The sequence below is a fragment of the Esox lucius genome, chromosome 15 (assembly GCF_011004845.1).
Source record: "Esox lucius isolate fEsoLuc1 chromosome 15, fEsoLuc1.pri, whole genome shotgun sequence".
In the NCBI taxonomy this organism is placed as follows: Eukaryota; Metazoa; Chordata; class Actinopteri; order Esociformes; family Esocidae; genus Esox; species Esox lucius.
The window spans coordinates 16,455,802-16,479,861 of record NC_047583.1 but is presented as its reverse complement, the minus strand read 5'-3'; the positions used below and the strand labels follow the sequence as shown (position 1 = coordinate 16,479,861).

Below are 24,060 nucleotides of genomic sequence, written 5' to 3'. Positions count from 1 at the left end.
TTCAAAGTTTACTGCACTGAGTAACAGTGTCATCCTGCACAATGAAATTCTTGTGACATGGCACACAACATCTACGTAGTAAGAATAAAGAAATATATAAAGCAAAAATATAGCAATAATATACATAATGTAAACTAGCAGCATTTAGTAGAATGTGGATTATGAACAATATGGGTGGAAGTATTGACTATTATAGATACAATATGAGTGTAATATGCCTATGTATGGTACATACCAAATATTATTCTAACGTACAATGAATGTACATGGAAAGACATCAGAGCATTTGGAACGTTCATGTGATCAGTATGATCACAGATCAGTGTTGCTGGTTGAGGATCCTTATATCCTGAAGGAAAAAACTGTTTATGCGTCTGACATGCGTGCCCCGATGCTCCTGTAGCGTCTACCAGCCGGCAGCAGTGTGAACAGGCAATAGCCTGGGTGGCTGTAGTCTTTATGTTCTGTTGCTTTCCTATGGCAACGCGTATGGTAGATGCCTTTCAAAGAGGGAAGATGGCAGCCGATGATATGCTCTGCAGACTTCACCACCCTCCAGAAAGACTTGCGATCCGCAGCAGAGCAGCTGCTATACCAGGCAGTAATGCAGCCTGAGAGGACGCTCTCAATGGTGCCCCTGTAGAAGCTGCTGAGTTTTTACAGACATGCCAAATTTCTTGTCTCCTCAGGAAGTGTAGTCATTTATGGGTAGTTTTCACCACCAAGTTCACTTACCTGGACCAAGTGAGGTAATCTTTGATGAAACCCCCAAGAAACATGAAGCCGGTGACTCTCTCCACTTCAGGAAGCGGCGGGGGGGTCATGCCCCCGCACACATCGATGAAGCCCACAGTCCACAATCTCTTTAGTCTCGCAGACGAGACCCAGGATGTTGGTGTCATCCATGAATTTAAGGATGGCATTGGAGCTGTGTGGCCACACATTTATGCGTGAACAAGGAATACAGGAGGGAGTACAACAGCTGGCAAGAAAACTTCTTTAGTCCCTTTTAAGAACTGTATTGTGTCTGATTGTTAATGTTTAATGAAATCTGTATACTAGAAATCTATTGGCAAAGCCAGTTGAGTTAAAATGTAACACTAACTGGTCTAAGGCAATCACATACAGTTACTATCTAGGATACTTTTTATTTACTTTGAGGTGTGTTTACACCACTATGCAGTGCTTCTGTGTACTGCTGGTCTAACACTAAACGATTATTGTTCACAAAAAAAAAAAAATACATCTTAAGATGTACCTTTCAGGTGTGCTGGATGATCCTGCCTCAAAGGCAACAGCAACCACACCAGAAGGCTTAAAGAACATTAGGCAATGAGACAATGGCTAAACTTGGGTAGATAGTGAAACTCTTCCTAGCTGAAAGGGTCATTTGATCAGTGGATTAATCTGTTATCATGCAGTTTTAATTCAATTACTAGTAAAATATAAACTGTTTGTCTAATACAATGTATTCGACGATCACATGAGTTAGGATAATTAGGGGAAAAAAGAAACCATGGCAAAAAACTTTATGGAGCAATTTTATGTTAAGACAGCAACAGGAAGCATGAATGAGACCCAACACTGCAGTATCTGGACCAAAACTGAAAAAACAGGTATGCAAGAACTACACATTTGACTAATGACAGGATAATTATATAGATAAAATATGATGGTGAAAAAGTACACACCACATTAATCTAAATGAACCGTCTGAATCTGTCAACAAAATATTGACCAATTGATCAAATTAAGCCATTTCTCCATGATTCAAAACAAACATTGGATTTAGATACCTCTAACATGTATTTCATTTTTAAGTATTTACTACTTATGACAAGGCTTCAAAGTAATCTCTGAACGTTCCCCTGGTCTATGCACAGCAACAAACACACACTTAATGTAATAAAGTGACTGGTACTAAATGACTACACATTAAATGCATAGGCCTAAAATACTGGTAACCAGTAATGGGGACATAACATCAAAAATATTTTAGATTTAAACATTAAACTCAATCTTCTGGACCAAAGACTATTGTTATTTACCACATACGAAAACAGAGGAAAAGTAAAAGAAAATGGTTGAAAATCTTTTAAAAAGGCTTAAAGTAACTGCCCAGTGTTTCCAGATGTCTTTGAAATATGACCTATAAAAACTTACAATATGACCAAAGTAGTTATCTTTTCAAATGTGTTGTGTATTAAAAAGCAGCATTTCTTTGTAGGAATGGTGTGGGCATATGCCGGTCATTAGGCATTAAAGTCATATTCATGCGAGTAGACTGCTAATTAACCCCCTCATCCTTTTCTAGACCACTGGTTGTCCAGGTCATTTAAAAGATCTGTTTGAGATACAAGTTTGGGGTGGTTTTCTTCCCTCAAATATATGCTTTGTCCATCAATATGAGTATAGGACAAGTCAGCAACATAGTTTGGGAATGTGTTAACAAAAGATGGACTAAAAATGAATATATTTTCCATGGGCAGTTACTTTAATATATATATATATATATTGCTGGTAATCTTTTTCTTTTTATGAAAATATAAATTGTGCGACTGAAGCTTACAATACAATGCTGGCAGTAGCGCTGCCGTTTCCCATGGAGACCCATTACAACAGTCATCCATGGAGGCACCATACATGTCTGTCTGAAAGACTCCCAAGAAAGAACCAATTTGGTGCCTTTACCTGCAAACAATACCACCTCCCCTACACCAACTCAGTAAAGATGCTAGGTTCATCAAGGTGGAATGCTGCAGAGATCACTTGGTGGATGCAGATGGCAGCCAAACTATAAGACCAAACTGATAGATATTATAGAGACATAAATAAAGGGACAGCGGGTAGGGACGGAGTGATGGAGGAGAAGTGTAGTGTCTGGTCTGGTCCAGCAGGGGGCAGGCTAAGTGCTGACTCAGTTGACTTGGTCCAGGGCACGCAAAAGCTCCTCGCCCTGCAACAGGTGCTGGCGACCCGCCACGGGGGCGTTGACCTCACAGTCATACCGGGTCAGTTGGGGAAGGGTGAAGGGCGAGCCGCTGCCCTCTGAGGAGATGCCAAGAAGACGGCTTGCCAGGTCTAAGAGAAACAAGAATATATAGATAATTAGTGTAGCGGCTTCATGTAAATGACATGGAACAGCTACACAAACAGAATGCAAGGCTTTGGCTGTTGTGTCTTCCAGGACTATCTACCTGTAGGCAGGAGCAGTACGGTCCGGTTGGAGGTTCCCTCAGAGCTTCCACGGTCACACACCTTCTGCTTCTTACCCAAGTCAGGAGGGTCCTGGAGTGGTGCCCCCTGTGGAACAGAACACATTCAAATTAGCTCCAGTGTGCCAAATGTTGTCAAAGAGAATCGGTTTCCTTTGTAAAAATGTATATGAAAAAAATATATTTAAATGGTAATAAAAACATACTATTCCGAAAGCTTGAGACAGAGATAACTTCCTCTTGCGCTGTGCATTCTGGGTGACCAATTTGCTGAGTGATATCTCTTGAGGCGCCCTGGAGCAGAAACACACGTTGATGTCAGCACAGGCAGAAAATTATATGCTCAGGCCTTGAGGAGGGGGTATGTCAGGAGGAGGGCCCATGGTTTGTCTTACGTTTTGGTGAGTAAGGAGGCAGAGCGACGGCTGTCATCTGCCTCTAAGGCTGCTGGGGCAGGGGAAGTCGTCTGGCTGCTTGGGGCGCTGAAGGGGGAGCCGGGGTAGTTGTGGACCTCCTTGGTCAGGCGCAGAGGAGAGCAGTGGGGGGAGCTGTCTGGGGGCTGGGCTGGGCCACACGTCAGGGGCTCCTCTGGGGACAGGGTGCGCAGCTGGAAGTCGTCATCCATGGGGATGTATGGAGCCAACATCTCCAGGTCTAGGTCCTCCATGGCCTACAGAGGAAATCACAATGCATCTCCATGGATTAGGTCTTAGTCAATGACATCGCTGCCCACAAAATGTTTAACTTGATCCTACTTACAAGAGGATCAAAACAATCCACCCACACCTAGAGGCATTACGTAGAACGTCTTAAAATTGACAGGTACACACCTGTGAGGAGAAAGGAGTCTTGGGCTCTGTGTCAATGGCAAACAGGCTCTCAACTAGGTCCAGTTTGAATGCTGAGTTGATGTCAGAGTCCATTGGGAAACAGAAGTCCAGTGGGCCATCAGGCTGTGGAGAACATTATATTACTCATAGAAACGTAAGGATTTTAAAACAAAGCAGCTGCCCAGTGATTTCCTAGACGTCTGTTAGTACATGGTATCCCTGCTCACCTCAGAGGAGGTGTGGCTGACCGGGTTGCTGGAGGAGTCTGGACCAGCCTTGGTGTCCACTGAGCAGAGGGGGGCCAGGGGCTGCTCACTGGGGGGGAGCAGTGAGAGAGGCAGCGCCAGCTTGTCACTAGTAGAGGGCAGCATCACATCGTTGTAGAGAGGCACCTCCTTCAGGAGGACATCAGAGTCTGCAAGGACAGGGAAGAGTTTGGGTTCAGACGCCCTCCCAACTGACACTTCTGTTCACTACATATTTCAGTGTGACAATCCTTCCAATGTAGAGGTTTAGATGATGTTACAATGATGGATGTTGTACAAAAAGAAGTCAGTGACTAGATCAGAGGGTGACACTAGGCAGCAAATAATGTTTTGTGATAACTTCTAAAGTGTACACTCTTATACACATTTTGGAAAAAAAACATTTCATTGGTTCACAGCCCATTGGTTACTGACCAGGGCTGCTGAAGTCCAGAGAGATGATGGTGTCTCCTGCAGCAGGGGCCAGAACAGTGAGGGCCTCTGGTTCTGCCTTCAGTCTGTCGTACAGGCTGGTCACAGGCTCCTTCTCCATGGCCTGGGTGAACAGCTTGATAACATCCAGCTCTGGGCTCAGCTCCTCCTTTAGGGGCACAGGGGACATTTCTGCCTCAGAGCTCTCCTCCTCCACCTCTTCCTCCTCGATCCGCTCCTTCTTCACAGGCCTCATATCCTCAATCTGCTCCAGAGACAAGACCAGCTTCTCCTCCTCAATGCCACTGCAGCGGACAGGAATCAAGAAGAGTTAACACGGCATGTCTTTCTCCGGCCCCCTGGCTTTGAACATTCTGAAACCCACTGCATTCCTGAAACATACCTGAGCACATAGTTGACACACACAACACACTGGGGCTGGGAGTTCTTGTTGTTGTAGATGACAGTGGCCTGAGTCTCCAGCCACACAAAGCCTCCTCTCTTGGCCAACATGCGGTACTGGCCTGTGCTCACCTGACCTTTCGTAAACACTGAAGACAAAGAAAGAAGCGGCCGCTGAAAAAAGGAACATGAAAGAGGCGGCCAGTAGCTACTTCAACATGGTATCATGTACTGACCCCTATGGTCAAGCTCTGCACATAGACTGGGACTAATTATTCTGCTTGAAGTTGAATACCTTTGTTTTGTCATGTTGTGGTGGGGATGCTTACAGTTGTGATGAGTCTTGGTGAGGTGGTCTGAGTCCAGGGCGTGGTAGTACTCATAAACCGAGCGGTTTAACAGGTCCTCCGGATTATAGCCCATCAGCTCAGTGATCCTGGACAACACAGAAATGGGTGACATGGTCATTCAAGCGGTTCCCAGAGGGCCATACAACAGATTTAACACCAGGTGGCACTCTGGTGCCACTTTCAGGAGGACCCACTATCCTCATTATATCAAATTGTTTTACATTTCAAGGCAGAAAACATTTTCCCAACAGCAGTCCTCGTTACAAAACATTGTGAATCCATATTCAGATGTCATGCCAGTGCAGCAGTCATAGGAGTGCTGGGTCTCGGGCCCACCTCTCATCACAGTACGTGAACTTCATGTTCAGAGTGTGGCGGCTGAGGAAGGTCTTGGTGTCCAGCGGCGCCTCGATGTTGGAGGGGTGTGGGATGGGATCACACACCAGCACCAGGTAGGGGACAGGAACCTCCTTGTGCCCACAGGAGCCCTGCTCAGCCGGGGCCTCATGCACCCGCACATGGCCTGAGCAGTGGAGAACCTTCCAGGTGGCCGACTTGACATTGACCGTGCGCCCCCGGCTGGTGAGGGTACACTTCATCCGCAGGAAGAAGCTACGGTCGGTGTTAGGTTCCTTGGACTTTTTCGACGTCCCTGTGTCGACAGACAAGGTAAGGAGTGAGACTGATGTTAAAAAAATTTAACATTTAGTGTCTGTGTGATTTAGCAGCAGCGTGCCAGTGAAGCAAGGGGGAATGTGATTGGAACAGACAGCCTGACCTCAGGGCTCCAGTGGGAATAACTAGACCTAACAGCTGTGCAGCTGAAATCCGCTCCCAATCAACTTGTTCCACTAACATTCCTGAGTGCTGTGAGTAGCAGGGTATCCCCCATAGAACGGTCATGTGGGTGTCTCACCTGTTCTGTAAACCAGCATCTCCCTCAGCTCCTCGTGGTCACAGGGGTGTGCGTATTCAAACACACTAAGTCCAGTCAGGTCAAACTACGAACGGACACAGAGAAAGGAAGTTTAACAAAGAACGTGTTCAAGCCAAGGGAACAACAGCATACAGAAGTGCATTCTTCAGCAGGCCACCCTAGCCAGTCCTGAGCGGCGGACCCACCTGTGCAAGACCCAAGCACTTGTTGACGTTCTCAGAGAGATAGATCATGTCCCCGTCCTCAGACAGCACCATGACGAAGCCCTCCAGAGCCTTCAGATAGGAGCCATTGAACTGGGAGTCCAGCTCACTCTCCTCCTGCTCCTCCTTCTCGACCGCCCCTTCATCTGTAGGCAGAGGAAAGACAGGTGTTATGACAGAAGGGACAGCATGGCAGGGAATGGAAAGAGACGGCAGAGTCACATTTCAACCACAGACCTTCCCAAAATATAGTTAAAATGGTGCTTTCATGTGTTTCTTTCCACCCTGAGCCATTGACTTTCATTGAATTCCATTCCAATATTGACTCCCGGTGGCTACAAATGCGTCATATTTCCCCCAGAAATAAAGGCGCATCTGCTTGTTCCACCAGTTTATGTTCCTAGGGAGACACATGACATGAGAAGATAGGATATTTTGTTACCAGCAAGACATGCTTGTTGGGCACTGAACAGAAACACACAAAAGCATTTCAATACATGGTATATGTGAGAAATTCTCTGTTGCCACTGTGCTCAGAATTAAAAAAAAAAAATCACATTTTAATCATGGTAATTTATCCCAACAGAATAAAAAACAGCCCTTTGAAGTTGGAGTAAAGTAGGACAATGTTGTTATCCCTCTTCTGCATGGATGCTTGCCCTTCATGTGCCTTATCCTCCTTCCTGCATTAACACCATTGTCTTTTTAATTTTTCTTTCCTTTTCTGACAGGTTTCATTAAAAATGTAAATGGGCTGGTAGTTTGCAAATTATCTACTGGCTTGAGTGAATAATTGTTGTTGAGTGACTCCTGTTTGACCTAATGGCCTTAATGACAGCAGGTTCAACACAATCACCTTCACCTACGTTCACTACAATAATAAAACGCGTTTTCCCTATATGCTTTTCACTATAGGCATACTCCGAAGCAGGCAGATGAATGCAAGGCTGCCCAAAAAGTGAGAACAGTGCTGAACAGTCAAATCAGTGTGTATGTTAAGCTTGTCTGGCCACTATTTTATTTAATCAGCTTTCAAAAGAAGTTATCGGCCAAAAGCTGCCAGTTCCATTCTAACAGAAACCTTCCTGCCCACCCAGGGGAACGCACCTGTGCTCAGCAGATTCCTCATGCGCAGGTAGCTGATGGCCAGTCTCATGATGGAGGCCTTGTCCAGGTTGGAGGTGATGCTGTGGGGAAGAGGGAGCTCCTGGGCCAGCTCATAGAACACCTCAGACTCCTTCCCTCTCCGGCATCGCGCTGCATCCCGGGACTTCTCCTTCCTCCGCTCCGAACTCACCCTGCTGCGCCACAATGGGGAGTCAACAGGAGACACGTCAGAGTCCACAACAAGCACACACACACCGCCAGGGCTTGCATCATTGCCGTCTGCCTGCTCTGTCATAGCGCTCACTCGGCCCCTGGCCAGACAGAGGGGGAAGTTACCGACCTAGGGTCTGCAACAACCTGTCATTCTAGCTGTCTCATTTACATATGCTCCGTCAGTCTGCCGTCTTATTGGCTGCTGACAAAAAGCTCCCATGGAATGATTGGCTGGGAGAAGGGGCTTGGTTTTGTGGGATCTTCCCTTGGTGCACAGAAGCCACTCCACTTCCTGTTGACATGTACTGCCGTCCTCTACAGAGGGACAAGGGCAGAGCCTGAGAGAGGCCTTTTCTGGATACAAACACTAACATTAAATATAAGCTAAACATACTAGATGAAAGGTGTGCTATTAAAAAGTGGACAGTTCACAACACCAACCATTATAGGAAGAAAAGAAGAGTTCTGAGCCAGGGGGAAAATAACATACCATGAAATGGCCAGGTGTCTGTCATTCAGAGGCACAATTACAAAGATCAGTTTTCCACAAAAATAGGCTACCATGTGATTCTCCACTAAGGTAACAAAACATGATACATTTTAGCTATGCAGTTGAACTTTTTAGACAACCTACCGACAAGCATGCTATATTTCATTTATTGAAAGCAAAGTAAAAAATGTATATGAGGTCAGTCATATGAGATATGATAAACCAGGCATGATCTTCAATCTACTTATGACTGCATAACATTGCCTTCATTTGGCCAGATTTGGCTCATGCTTATTTCCGAGGATTACCTCAAGTTTTCCTGTTCCATGTTAGCATATAGTTATTTTGATTTATAATTATTACCTTAAAATATATTTGTTAGTAGCAGCTTTGATTTATAAATGTTGCTTTGGTCCTTATAGGTCATTAATCAAATCTCCTAATTAAGTTTTGTGAGAACTGCCAGAATCATCTGAGATACCAGAAATATTTCCAGACCATGCCCACAAAGACTGCCCATGTATGAAACCATGCATGAAAACTCTTTCTGTTCCAGATGTATTGAAGCATAGAGATTGTAGACATCACAAAATGAAGACAATGCATTCCAGAGACTGAGACGGAGTTCTGGGCTTAAAGGAAAATGTCACCTTTTCCCCCCACAACCTGATGCCCACTCTAAATAACGTACCATGTGGTTTGATGTTACCGTATGTAAGAAATCTATTTCAATTAATCATAAAATGGCCCTGATCTGTCACTAGACATTAATAAATCATGTTCATTTCAAATACTTATATCACTGACAACAGTAGTCTGGCCAGGATATTGTCATTTAAAAGTGAGACATAGTGACATAGGCTTGTGCTTGTACTTACGTTAATGACAGATACCTAACGTTACAAGTTAGACTAACAGCTACTGTTCTAACAATGTACTGTCACATACGAGCATACATCTTGACGATTATATTTGACGAATGACAAGAAGTACATTTTTGCAATACATAATTACTTCGCAAAATATCTCTGTTAATTAAGCATAAACATAATTAACAGAGAAAAAAAACTTACTGTGTACGACTCATCGTCACTTGCCATTGGAAGCTCGTAGAAGCAGCCTACGTTTCTGCCCAATCCTGCAGCTTGTCTGGCAACCTCGAGTCAGGGGGGAGGGGATACACTGCTCTACAGTATTTTTAAAGTGATTGCAGTACCAGTTTTGGCCACAATCCTACATATGGTTCCTTTAAACTTGCCTACCATTAAAAAAGTAGAAAAGGAACCAGACAAGCCTAGTTCAGGCAGGCCGCGATTAGAGGCGTTGAATGTTGTCATCCCTGCCTGGTTTTTGATCTGTGGTTTTCTATGAGTCCTTACTGATTACGCTATTTAAACAGCGGGAATGCAACTTTTAACTCAGCCATTAAATGTTTGCTGAAATAACGTGTACTTCGTGTACTCAGGTACAAATATTACTGTAGATGATTGTCTACACAATAACAGTTGACATAACAGCTAACCACTACGCTATGTGAATTACGAGGAAATTGAAAGCATTGGCTACTTACTATAACATGGCTACTGAAGTTTTTGTCAATCCTGAACAAATCCTAATGCATACTTTCTGTCCATGAAATGGATAGAACACCAATCACTCACATGGCAGTCCGCGTCTGTAAACTCTATGCTACAAGGGGTAGTCAGTCAGTCATTCAGTAAGAGACATTCGCTCTTCTTGGCCGGCCCAGCTTACGTAATTCGGCAATAAACATGCAAACATGCTCTGATTGCTAATGTATTTTTTTGCAAGACATGGCAAAGACTGGCTGAAGATAGTAATAGTTGTTTAAAGAAAAATGAATGCTGGATTGCTGTTTGTTTTGGCCTATAGATATATTTACTGCAGGATCAGGAACAACCTTACATCAAGTACAAAAAACCCCAGAGAAATTCGAGAAAGCTGTGTAGATGAAAATAAGTGTGCAGAACAAAGACATCCATTTGAAAGCCCATCGAAACCTGAAACATAATTGTAATTGATCTGCTATTGAGTTCCAGTAACAATGTTATTTGGGGCCATGTGTAAATCAGGAAAATGCATCAGGTAATGTAATTTACTATGTTTTATATAATTTACTACTTGCCCATATAGAGTTGCACATTTTCCAATATTTGTAGAGTACAGAAATAAGTCAGTGTTAAAAGTTAACAGCAGCAGCAAAGGTTATCCACCTCAATGTAGGCTACATGTTCTCTAGGCTACATTCTGTAATAAAGCCTGGATTGAAGTTAGCTTTGCAACCAAATAATTTTGGCCAGTGACTGCAGGTTCTGCATCATGTGGATGCCTGCGGACACATCCATGGATTCAGCCTGAAGACCTTCAGTCGGACTGTTCCTCTGCATCAAAGCTGACAGACCAACTTCGCAGGTCACGAACTCACTCAGTGGGGACCAAACATTTACACTTCTCAATAAGCTCTCCCAGATCACATGATGCCCTGACTGTCTGGCTATGGAATCAGTGTTTGAAAGCTGATCCTGGTGTTATGCAACCAGTTCAGCATAACACTTCCAACCCTTCGACGCAGGCCACTGGCCAAAGTCCAGAGAAATACCTTCCAACCACTGAGCAGTCTCCCACTCATTATGTTACACACGTTGAGTAGCCTACTACTATTGATAGAATGGCACCATACTAATCCAATTCAATAATGTTATTGCTAAAAGGCCAGCTAAATATCATGAACTATGAGAATCATGATTTTCATTAAACTGGCAAGTATTTCTATGAACCAGATTAAAGTGACTGATCCCGTTTAAATGTGGTCTTAAAAGCGTGTTAACGTGCACCTATGGCTTTGTTTGCAAACCGTGAGTTTGCTAGCTCAAGAAAAAGTTAAATCAAAAAGACATAACTACTGTAGTCTTTCACCCGTGGTGTGACTGGTAGCCTTCTTACCAGCATGCTGGAACAAGCACACTGTTGTGGCTGGCTGCCAGTGTAACTAACATTACACATATTTTCCCCAAAATGACGACAACCTCACTCCTATTTTCCCAGGAAACAAGCTGCACTAGAAATGAGCCTTTCATGGCTATCTAGTGCACAACCACTCTCACCCCAGGTTCATCAACTGGCGTGAGGAATCAATAGGTCGTGATGAGAGACCACACTAAAGCAGAATGGATGCAGTAGTAATTGCATGGTTCTTACAAGTGCTAACATAAGTAGCCTATTGATGTTTGAAGAGTCTAATAATGAAATAAACATTTGGGGGGGGAGTAGGGGTACCAACCATACCTAAAACTGTGAAGGATTTTGACTTGTGAAAAATGTTTTCTTTAAAATGTAGGTAATATTGGTGTGATTTCAATTTAAAGAGACCTAGGAACTAAAATAAATAAATAAAAAATGTAAACTAGGTCAGACCTGAAAAATAGTTATAAACAGTTTTCTGATTAAGAATCTTGGGAAACATTTTAGAGCTAAGACCAACCGGAAGACAGCCAACGTCATTTGACCCAGAATCTTTTCCAAAGAGTTTCTTGTCTTGAAAGCACCATGAAACTTTGGGATAATATGCACCGTGCATATTATACCACAGAAATTAAATGGGTTTTTAGAAATGTGTTGATCACAATGTGTAAAGCATAGTAACTACAATTGTACCCCTTTTCCTACCTGGCAGCATTTCTAAGTCATATTTCGTCATTGCGAAGCCGCACCAATGTTATATTTTATTTAAATTTCATTTTAAACAAGAGTTACTGGGAGCTACTAGGCTTATGGATTTAATATTTGTGAAAATGTGACAATTATTTCTCATGAGTTTTCACTTGATTAATATTTAGGCTATGCTGGACTAATCAATTACCAAAAATGTTAAATAACATTCATAACATTGTACTTTATAACACTAACGCCAAGTAGGGCAATCAAAATGTTTCTTAAACTATGTCGGTCAATAAAAAATAAGTAATATTTTAATAACATTAGAGGGCAACGATAAATAAAATGGAAAGGCTGGTAAACAACGATAAACACTGGTAGTTAACTTTATGGCACCTATTAGACAAATTATATGTAGGCCTAAGTAACTAAAATAAGGCTTAGAGTAATTCTGCCATTCTATTGGTCAACAGGCTGTGTACGAAGGATAGGCTATATATAAAAATCCAATTGTCTAAACAAGTATAAAATTGTGCATTTGGAATTCAGTAATTGCCCAAGAACCTAGCCTGTCCTAACAATTTCCCAAATTTGCTTTCTATAATTTGTTGTTTGGAAAATAAAAAACTCCAAATATCAGTGTACTGAGGACCACAGGGTACTGTTTAATGACCGGCAAGTTCCATGTCAGTTTCTAAACCGATATGGCTATATTTTCTATGACTCCATCCAGTGCCCAGAAACCATGAACGTCACCAGACATTTTACTCCTGACATTTTTAACATGTCAATTCAATGTAGGCCGGCGTTGTTGAAACCAAGCTCCCGCCAGCACTTGCTGTGCACATTTAATTCACACCATCTCAACTGCTATAATGTCAACTTGCAAAAAACAGGCTCTGTGCTCTAAGCCATATTAGTTGATGCCAGCAACTGGAGGTTGGGCTTTGGCTAATCAACGCCTAAAGCCTTACTAGGAATGAGCTCAAAATGTTTAGAAGCTGTGCATACGAAGTTGCAGTCTGTAGAATATGCTAATATTCAAGTACTGATTTTTGGGTTAGGGTTCCCTTACACACTACCGTTCAAAAGTTGGGGTCACTTAGCAATGTTCTTGTTTTTCATGAAAACATACATGTAATTAGTTGAATGAGAAAAATAGCAAGGACAAGGTTAGGAATATATATATTTTTTATTGAAATAGTGTCCTTCAAACTTTGCTTTCGTCTAAGAACCCGCCATTTGCAGCAATTACATCCTTGCAGACCTTCAGCATTCTAGCAGTCAATTTGTTGAGGAAAAATATTTCACCCCAAGCTTCCTGAACCACCTCCCACAAGTTTTGGCTTCATGGGCACTTATGTATCATACGGTCAACCTGCTCCCACAACAGCACAACCAGGTTGAGTTCCAGTGACTGTGCTGGCCACTCCATTATAGACAGAATACCAGCTGACTGCTTCCTCCCCATTTAGGTTTGGAGCTGTGCTTTGGGTCATTGTCCTGTTCTAGAAGGAAACTGGCTCCAATCAAGCGCCATCCAAATGGTATGGCATGGTACTGCAAAATGGAGTGATTGCCTTCCATCTTGAAAATCTGTTTTACCCTGTACAAATCTCCCACTACACCACCAACAAAACACCCCCAGACCATCACATTGCCTCCACTATTCTTGACAGACGGCATCGAGCACTCCTCAAGCATCTTTTCATTGGATCTGCATCCCACAACTATTCTTCTTTGTGATCCAAACACCTCAATCCCAGATTTGTCTGCCCATAACACTTTTTTCCAAACTTCCTCCGTCCAGTGTCTGTGTTGTTTTGCCTATCCTAATCTTTTCTCTTTTCATTGGCCAGACAGAGATATGGCTTTTTCTTTGCATCTCTGCACAGAAGGCCAGCATTCCGGAGTCGCTGCTTCACTGTTGACGTTGAGAGAGTGGTGTTTTACAGGTACTATTTAATGAAGCTACCAGTTGAGGACCAATGAGGTGTCTTTTTAAAACTAGTAAATACTAGGGATGTAACGGTATATATCATGGTTCGGTATGATATAGGTACAGTGGAAAACACAGGCAGAACATAACATTTCTTTTAATTTATGTAAGAATAAACTTTGCCCATTGCCACTGCAGTTAAAGCTGCAATAGTTCAAATTTATTCAGTAAAACGTTATTCTTAGCCTTGCTAACATTAGCTTAAGGTAGCTGGTTGCTAGCTATTGAGAACTAGTCGAAGTCTTCTTTCGCTTCTTTGCAGTTTTCATAGTGTATGCCATAGTAGAAAAGGGAGGAATTGGCAGTTTGTCATCCGGGTCTGTAGCTGCCATTATATATTTTTTTTTTGGAAAGGAAAGAAAAAGGTGCAGGGGTCTCTTAATTTTTTCCGGATCTGAATATATACCCTTGGAGAATTGGCAATATATGTACCATTTGTAAAGACAATATGAGTGAGCAGGCAAAACTTATTTTATTTCATATGGGACTCATATTCAACTGTAGGTCATAACAGAATGGCACAATCATAAAAAATGGCAACAATGAAAATGTTTTACTGAACCGTGTTCAAAAGTCTGCATAACCTTAGTTCTTAATACTGTGTATTGCCCCCTTTAGCATCAATGACAGCGTGCAGTCTTTGGTAATAGTTGTCTATGAGGCCCCGAATTATTGCAGTTGGTATAGCAGCCTATTCATCTCGGCAAAATGCCTCCAGGTCACGCACGTTTGAGATCTGGCTAGATAATATTAAGGTCAGGAGACTTATGGCCACTCCAGAACCTTCACTGCTGTAACCACTGGAGGGTCAACTCGGCCTAGTGCTTAGGGTCATTGTCGTGCTGGAAAGTCCACGAGTGTCCCACGATTCACAGTGGGGATTGTATTCTGTTCATTATAGGCCTTGTTGACCCCTCTCCAAACAGTGCTTATGGTTGTAACTATAAAGCTCTATTTTTGTCTCGTCACTCCAAATTACAGTGTGCCAGAAGATGTGAGGCGTGTCAAGGTGAGGTCGGGCATATTGTGAGCAGGATTTTTTGTGGCATTGGCGCAGTAAAGGCTTCTTTCTGACAGCTCAACCATGCAGCTCATTTTTGTTCAAGTATCATCATATTGCGCCCCTTGAAGCAATCACACCGTCTTTTTCCAGAGCAGCCTGTATTTCTCCTGAGGTTACCTGTGGGTTTTTCTTTATATCCCAAACAATTCTTCTGGTAGTTCTGGCTGAAATCTTTCTTGGTCTACCTGATCTTGGCTTGGTATCAAGAGATCCCTGAATTTTCCACTTCTTAATGAGTGATTGAACTGCACTGACTGGCATTTGCAAAGCTTTGGATCTTTTTATATTCTTTTTCCATCTTTTAAAGTTCTATAACCTTGTTACGCAAGTATTTTGACAGTTCTTTTCTGCTCCCCATGGCTCAGTATCTAACCCGCTCAGTGCATACACGTGAGAGCTAACAAACTCATTGACTATACAAAAACATTAATTGCAATTTAAAAAGCCACAGGTGTGGGAAATTCCCCTTAAAAAGCAATTTTCACATGTGTGTGTCACCTTGTGTGTCTGTATCAAGGCTAAACATTCAAGGATATGTAAACTTTTGATCAGGGCCATTTGGGTGATTTCTGTTATCATTGTGATTTAAAAAGGAGCCAAAGAACTATGTTATAATAAATGGCTTCATATGATCACTACCCTTAAATAAGAGACTTTTTGCATGATCAGTCACATTATCAAAATCAATGTCAAAATTACACAATTTCTACCAGGGTATGCAAACTTGAGCACAATTGCATATCTACCTCTCCATCTCCACCTCTCTCTATACATAAATAATGCAGGTAAAATTAGAGTTCACAAAATAAGCCAAGGAGGAAAGCCAGCCTCGCATAAGGGATGGGATAACTGGAACCGAATTGACTGGAAAGCAGCGACAGGCGCCAATAATTATAAACTGACATTTCACTGGCACTGAACTGTGTTGCTAAACATCTCTTAACAGGAAGCATGCAGAATTCAGATTAGTCAAGACAGAATGTGAACACAGAAGTTCTTGGTTGTTATTCCTTGGTGGGGGAGAGTGGGGTAAGTTGAGCTAGTGGGTAAGTTCACCCAGCCCCTCTATCCATGCCCTATTTCCACTGGTGTTTTACACCGGTACCAGGGCAACACCAGAGATTTATGTTAATGTTGGCTCTAGACTTTCCTGTTACGACTATACATTTGGTACCAAGGACTTACAGAGGTGCTCAGGTGGGGAGGGAGGAGTAAACTATCAACGCAATTTGGTTGTCCAATTAGGGGAAAAAATTCTGTTAGTAAAATAAACAACACCATGCTCAGTGTGTTTATAATAAGGCGTTTAAACTTGAGTAATAAAACTAATTTCTTCCACAAACTCCTGCAACCAGCTCCTTCTCCACCTGCACTTGTGACACTGCAACTGTAAACCAGTGTATTCAATATGTAGGTTAAGTATTTTGTCAAAAATAACTACTTTAAAAGAAGGGTACAGGAGAATACTGAGGTCATTTTGTGTTATTATAGGTTCTGCAGGCTACGTCTCGGTCTCAGCACTCTTTTCCTATTGAGTCAATGGTATCATACCAACTTGGGTTTGCGCCAACTCTTTGGGAGTCTTTGCCTCCCTGTACTGTTGCTTTATTTTATTTTATCAGGGATCTGTTAGATCGGATGAAAACCATTACAAGAAGCCTAAAGACTAAGCAAATGACACATCGCTATTCGAATAGTACAACATGCTGCGTTGTCGCAGCACGTAATGTGTCAACCCGCAATGCATCAACAAGCAAACCCCGCACAAAGCCCTGAAGTCTGGGGCTTGGCACAAAGTGAGAGCTGGGCCACTTGACAGAAACAATTCTGGACTTTAGGGCAAAATGCCAGTGTTTACACTTATTGTTTAGGCCAATTCATCAAATGTAAATCTAAAATGTTAATATACAAATGTATTATGCTAAATGATTATTCACGAAACACCAAGGATATTGTTTACCAGTCACCAATTATCAATTCAACAAAGATATTACACGCTACTGTTTTTATATTAGGAGAGAAAGAGAAACTAAATCGCACACATCCTATTATGTCTCTGAATTTTTCTCAGCATATTTTACTGAAGATTAATATTCTACAAATGTATTACACCAAATTATTATTCACAAAACAAAACACCAATATATTATTTACAACTAGAGCTATGCATTAGAGTGGAAATCAAGTCAAAAGCCCCACTACAACCCACAGGAGAGACCTGAAAAGTTCACATAGCCCATTTGTTTTGGTCCTCTTCTTTTTCTAATAATATCTCTCGGTTTTTCGATAACTTATTAATGTCACCTATAGACAAATCTTATAAGCCAGTAATCTAGGAGACTAGATCTATGCATTAGCTTTGAAATCAAGAAATCATGCTTTAGGCCTATGTACACCTATTCATGCAGATATCCTCTGATCGTCGCAGACTGGTTGATAATGTAGGTTATTTTATGAAAAACGGCCTTTGGCGCTGGCTGTTAATATTCGTTTGAAAGGCTTGGCGGTGCAAGTGTTAAGTCATTTGTGTATTGTTACTTTCTGACAGATAGACAACCCAAAAGCCCAAAAACTGAACCATTGAGAAAAAAAGAAAAAAACAGGGTGAGGTACAGTAAAGGCTCAGATGTCAACTCATCAAAGACATGTAGCCAACTGTTTACTTAGTTACCTGGCAATGACCAAGGGTCTTACAGAGCTGTCTGACAAAGTGAGCTTCTGAATTTAGTAAACCATTAGAGAAACATTTTGAGAACTGTAACAAAAATCTGAGAATTCACTCATTTAGAAATTGCCACAAAGATCAAATAAAATCTTTTATTATTAATAATATTAATATTTTGGAGCCAGGTAAGGTCTGAGATGGAAAAATATGGCTTAAGCAAAGAGACAGGAATTGTCTAAAAAGCCATCTTAATGTTCCTGGTTTAAGGAGGAACAAAAAACTACATAGAATTCCTAATAAAAGAGTATAAACATAGTTCCATTCGATGCATTGTATGCACAACTATTCTTTTATAAACTTTAAAAACAACCACTACTAATTTGTTACAGACCCCAACTGTCCAGCTCTCTTTAAATGGCAGACAATGGCACACCAAGATAATACCTTTAATGCTCCAGTAGGGACATTTTTATAACACTGGGAATACATAAAAAGAATCATATACACGTGTATTATAATACTTAGTAAATAGATCTAAAAGGTGTGTGGGACCAATGATTAACCTGTACACTAACTACACACACCCGCACACAGACCAAATTCAAAGTCATCAGCTGAACAATCCGCAGGTCCTCCCGGTGGTGTTAAATATTCAGACGCTTTATTTCGACTTGGCCAAAAAATTGCCTGCCACCATTCATTTTGTACCCTGGTACAGTACACCATTGCCCTGAGATGGGTAACTCAAACTCCAAGTGAAGAGGATGTATGGGGTCCAACAGTATCATGCAGAGCTTACAGCCTTTTAAGACGGGGTATGAGAAAGCATTGAGCTTTACTTAATTTATTTCTCAGTCAACATTGGCAAGAACAAAGAGACAAGCCAAGACCGAGTTGGGCCTGAATGTGCACACAGCAACATAAGTCCCTTAGTGTCCAGTGTTCAGGAGTATTAAGGGGCAACGTTAGGTGCTAGCTACTAAAAGTAGCCACTATAAAATATCAACTAGGTGACCAGATTATGAGGAACTACTACTACTAGTCAAAACTCCTTGCCCACATACCTGTTTGAATACCTCAGGGCATAGACTCTACAAGATGCCACGAATATGCCACAGGGATGTTGATTAATGCCGACACGATGGAATCACCCAGTTGCTGCAGCAGCACATATGATGCCAACAGTCCGTTACATTTAATACCAAAGATGCTCTCCAGGTTGAGGCCTGGGAACTGCTCGGCTGACTGGAGTAAACTAACAAGGGATTAGTCGGATCAGGCTAAATTTTACCACTCCTTTGGGAGGGCGCAACAAGGTAGTGTACACTACATAAGAAATGGCAGCCCTAAGAGGGACATTTTCTGACAAAGCAAAATCTACTGTCTCAATATGTTTTAAATACATTTCGGGACACACATTGTAAAAATACCTGTAACTTGGGTTTTGAGGTTAGAAATTACCTACAGGTCTATCTGATTGACCCACAGCACGGTCCTAGCAAAGCTAACCATTACACTCGCAAGGAATCTCTCACTACTGCTTTAAATGTTGCAACCCCTTCACATTAGATTCCTCTCTCTAAAACGCAAGACAAAGCATTGTCTTGATCATCAACAGGACCACAAATATGGGATGAAAACCAAACCTTTGATGTGAAAACAAAGGCTAATAGAGACCACCATTACATAACCCTAAACATGGACATGGCTACCAGCACTGCATGTCATTTGGCTTGCGGTTATAGAATAGGCTTCACAAGCACATTTGTACTACAATGTTAGGCTTTTCCCTCTTGTAATTTTCTCATGCAAATAGGTTGAGGTGGGTCAAAAGACAGATGCCCCATTCAGTACTATACAAGCCATTGTTTATGCTATTTTAACGCCACTGCCTGACTGAATAATACAGACAAACCTATTTTTATATGGATTTTTAGGGTTGATCTGTCACTTGAGTGACTTACAGAAAACCTTGCTTCATCTGTCACATAAGCATATTTAGACTAAAAAGTGGACAGTAGAGCAATGGCCAAACAAAGCATTTAAAAACGACTATAAGACTATCCCAACCCATTTACAATGGAGCAGTGATTAATTAAAATATTCTGATGCCTCCGGGAAAAAAAAACTTAAAAACCAAATACATCTCAGGCAAATACACAGACTGTGGTTTGATACTATTTTGTAAAAAAAAGCTTGTGTAATAAGTCAATCCTGTTGCTACAGCATATGCACATAACATGATTTAGGTAACCCCTACTTCTGTGACAGAAAATATAGCAAAGACCACAGATGTGCAGAAATACAACAAATCATTGAAGACCTACAGACCCACTTGCGCACACACACAAAACATAAAAAAATGCATTTTATTACACATACTGACTTCTTCCTTAATATGGCCAATATACACAAAAGATGCCAATAAAACGCCTTTCATTGCACTCAGTGAATTGCCACACGTACACTTGATGCCGGGAACTTCTACTGACGTCAGGCACTTATGGATTAAGACACTAAAAAAAAAAAAAAAAAAAGACCACAGCCATCTGTGTAGACTGGTAAACACTTCAGAGTACTATGACATTAAAATAACCTTGATACTTTGAGGGTTTTGCTTTCTGTTTTGAGAAATAACCTGTGGGCAGAGTGAAACCACAATATCCTCTAAAAGATTAAGACAAACACAAACTGGTAATATTATTTTAAGCAATAAAATTGACATTGAACTTGTAGTGACAACTGGCTACACCAAATTACAATAGACTTCTTTCTTGCCCGTCCTTGCCATTCAAATCAAATTTAAGCACTCATGATGAGCATCTCAAAACAAAAGCTCAGATTCATGGTCAAACATTTTAATATGAACAAAAAGGACAAAGTGGTCAACAAGACAGGGGCTCAATGGAATCTTTAAGATCAGTGCTATAGTGATTTGTCAGCTATAACGGATCATACTATTCAAACTTTCTGTTTCTGCAAATGTTAACTATGAGCTAGCTGACTAAATCAGCTCTTGAATACATTACCCGTGAACCCACCACAAAGTAGCCTCATCAAGCAGTAGCACTCCTAGCACAAAATATTATCTAAGATGGCTTATGAAAATTATAAACAAAAGACTACTCTAAGAAAAATATTGGAAGGGTGAAGTTTATTACTCCTAAAGGATAATAAGCACACTAGGCTATCTACTATAGCCCAGAGTTTATGCTAGACTAAAATTACGGCCAATATTGCCATTAAAAAGAGAGAATACCAGCCATACAGAACAGCTATGGGACTGCTATAGCCTATTATAATTATAGAAAAGGTAATTTCTAAATTAACACATTTATCAGAACGGTATTTCAACAATCCATGTATAATTTTTTCCTGTAAAGACTTATGGTATGGCTACCATGACCCCTAACTACAACTCTTCCCATTGTTATGGATTCCAGCTTTTACCTAAACCAATATTTTAACATCTTTATATGTCTTGTATAATGTGCATGTCGAGACCCCTAATGCTCCCGATTTCCACCAAATATATAAAAGCATTACGAATTAAGTTTATGGCTCGGGAAGCACAGATTCAATTCATGAATTTGGATGATGCTAATAATGTAAATTCAAGGCTGGGACAGAGGTGAATAACGACTTGGGAAGTGACTCCACCAGCCTTCAAAACCAACTCAGAGTAAGCGGAAATTCACCCAAATACGAATCTAGGTCGAACTATCCCTTTAGCGCTTAGACCAACAGTTGAGTACAATGATAACGCTAGCTAAATCTACGACAGGTGCTAAACAAACAAAACAAACGTAAAAATAACTACAGTTAGTGTCTTTGCGTAGTCGTTGTTACACTTCTCATAATCAGAGGCCTATCGGAACTGTATTTGAAGGGTAACACTTGTCCTCAATTGCCTACAGTCTCACTTCACGGTGTTTCCGCGTTCACGGAGTGCATTTTCGCCAGGATAAAAGCTGAAAGCTGAAACTAATTACAAGTTAATAAAATGTAAATCATGCTAGTATAATGCTGTATTTCAGCAATACAGATTTAATTTACTTAAGTGTGAACTCGACCTCTTGACATTACACACTGACAGTCGGACGGTAGCTAGCTGACTTGCGCTTATACCGAGAATTATAACTATTTATAAACATGTAACTCGTTAGTTTGGCTTACGATCAACAAACTAATGTTGTCCAATTTAGTTTAAAAAAACTCATGCAGTATTCTTGTTTTGTTACAGTAGCGAGCTAACGTTATCTGACTCCCGTTAGCTAGTCTTAGCTAGCTTCGTAGCTTTATCGTTAGGTAGTAACCACGCAAACGCGTCAAATCTAACGACGTTAATAAATCCTATAACTTCGAATAAACTACCAATCTAGCTAGATACGATAGGTGCATTATATTATGTATGGAAAAGATAAAATAACTGATAACAGTTATGTACCTAGATAGCTAGTAATTTTGAAGCTACCATACCTTTTCTTTTCTGGGACAACTCCTGTGTCCATTTCAGGACGACCGGCTTCTTCTGTAAAACCCTGAGCCAAGACGACTCGAACAATCAGCCTCCTGTAGCTAACGCTAGCTATCAAACCGTGTGACGGGCCCGTACAAAACTAGCTAAAAATCCACGTAGCTTCTATAAATAACCAAGTCCTTAAATTGTGTTTTAAAAATAGTTGTTTATCAATATAATTCGGAGAGGTCAAGCCTCCATCGCCGAAAGTCAAAACATGAGTGCAGAAGAATGGTTTTTAATTCCTTCGAAACGGTGTGAGATGCCACGCTGGAGTGGTTGCGTAGAACAATGTTGTAGTAGCTAGTTAGCTTTGCTAGCAGTTAGTTGATCAGCTGCTTATCCCTTTACTGGGCGGAGCGAACTAGTCTGGGAACGCGCACGATCACGTTACTCCACCGGAGGCGCGCACAATCACATGTTACTCCACCGGAGGCGCGCACACCCTAAGGATGCGTTGGCAGTTTTAATACGTTATGATCAGTTTAAGTATCACTTTTGCTGTCTGGAAACGTGCATATGTGTTTTCTGAGCAGAGGAGTTTGTTTAACTTCATGTTTTATTATATTATTATTATTTTATTTTTTTATCGCTGCCAAGAAAGCAGCAGATGTATTTGCCTTGTTGATTCAACCATGACAGGACAATAAAATGAGACAAGCATTCTAGAGAATAAAATATCCCCAAAAATGAATTAATCAGTTTTAACCTAGTAATTTAGAGTGTTGGTTAGATTCAATTATCTAGACAGTTTTAATAGTCCTCTTGAGATCAACCATCAGACAGGACAGAAAACTAACTGATATGCAGTCCTCCAATGCAGAGATACTGCCCAGAGCAATAAGACAGACATGTAGTGTATAATGGCAGTTTAGACATATCTAGCTATTCAGACCAGGCCTCATTAAAAGTCACCAAACTGATGGGTGTAAGAAGGTAAAGAAATACAAAAATACCTGCAGGCAAAGACCAAATGTAATTCCATGTCAACATCAGAGGTGTAAGGGCAGATTTCCTGGACACACATTATGCCAAGTGTAGGACTATAAAAAACAAGGCCAATGGACTGGATCTCTAGTGGCAGACTAGGCTGTGTTTGAGAAACTGGACCTAAAGTTAGTTGGAAAACCTTCAGAGTTGGTTTTAGACAAATGTTGGTAGGTCCTTCTCCCTTGTATTCGATTTGACCAAAAAATGAAGAGACCTGGATGTCTAATATAAACTTTTTGACTACATGTTTCAAAACAAAAATATTTGGCGGAATAAATACACCCCAGCGGTTTCAATCACTGTCAATGTCTGATTAGACTAGTAGGCTCTGCTGTTGCCTCAAGATCAATGCACTTGAAACTAATTCTTCAGCTAAACTGATGCTCCACTAAGTCATGGAAGAAAGGGGATTCATGGAATTATGTGAGCTTAGTGATGGCAAGTTTTACTTTGATATTACTTTGATATTTAGAAGTTTAATTCATTCAACTCTTTCAGTGCCTTTACATTTAGAGACAGTTTGGAAGTAATTCTGTGTCAACTGAAAATAGGTAATATAGCACAGGCTAGTGAGAAATCACTGTACAAAATGCCCAGTGTACCTTTCTGGCCCACTAAGTATAACCTTTACATTACTGCTGATTTGTTTAGTGGGTCAATATGGTACAGTGGATATTTTGTCAATTGTTTTTAGTATTTTGCCGTTATAGCATTGTTTTTGGACA

The 24,060-nt window shown here is 41.2% G+C and overlaps 1 protein-coding gene across 3 annotated transcripts; it reads right to left on the bottom strand.

Moving 5' to 3' along the window:
- Positions 1-1,512: 1,512 nt before the first annotated feature.
- Positions 1,513-22,698, bottom strand: hif1aa (hypoxia inducible factor 1 subunit alpha a). Of its 3 annotated transcripts, none has more exons than XM_010878819.4 (14): positions 22,306-22,698; positions 7,722-7,912; positions 6,597-6,760; positions 6,391-6,475; positions 5,811-6,126; positions 5,454-5,560; positions 5,126-5,273; positions 4,726-5,027; positions 4,273-4,460; positions 4,046-4,168; positions 3,611-3,885; positions 3,422-3,509; positions 3,198-3,303; positions 1,513-3,081 (listed from the first exon to the last, which is right to left on the bottom strand). In XM_010878819.4, the coding sequence occupies exons 1-14, from the start codon at positions 22,335-22,337 to the stop codon at positions 2,918-2,920; spliced, it is 2,289 nt and encodes a 762-aa protein (XP_010877121.2). In that variant the 5' UTR covers positions 22,338-22,698; the 3' UTR covers positions 1,513-2,917.
- Between the last annotated feature and the right edge of the window lie 1,362 nt (positions 22,699-24,060).

Coding starts and splice junctions, on each gene's coding strand:
- hif1aa (XM_010878819.4), bottom strand. CDS start 22,337: ATGGACACAGGAGTTGTCCCAGAAAAGAAAAG. Junction 6,761..7,721: donor GAGGAATCTGCTGAGCACAG/GTGCGTTCCCCT, acceptor CTCTGCCTACAG/ATGAAGGGGCGGTCGAGAAG. Junction 6,127..6,390: donor GATGCTGGTTTACAGAACAG/GTGAGACACCCA, acceptor CTGTCGACACAG/GGACGTCGAAAAAGTCCAAG.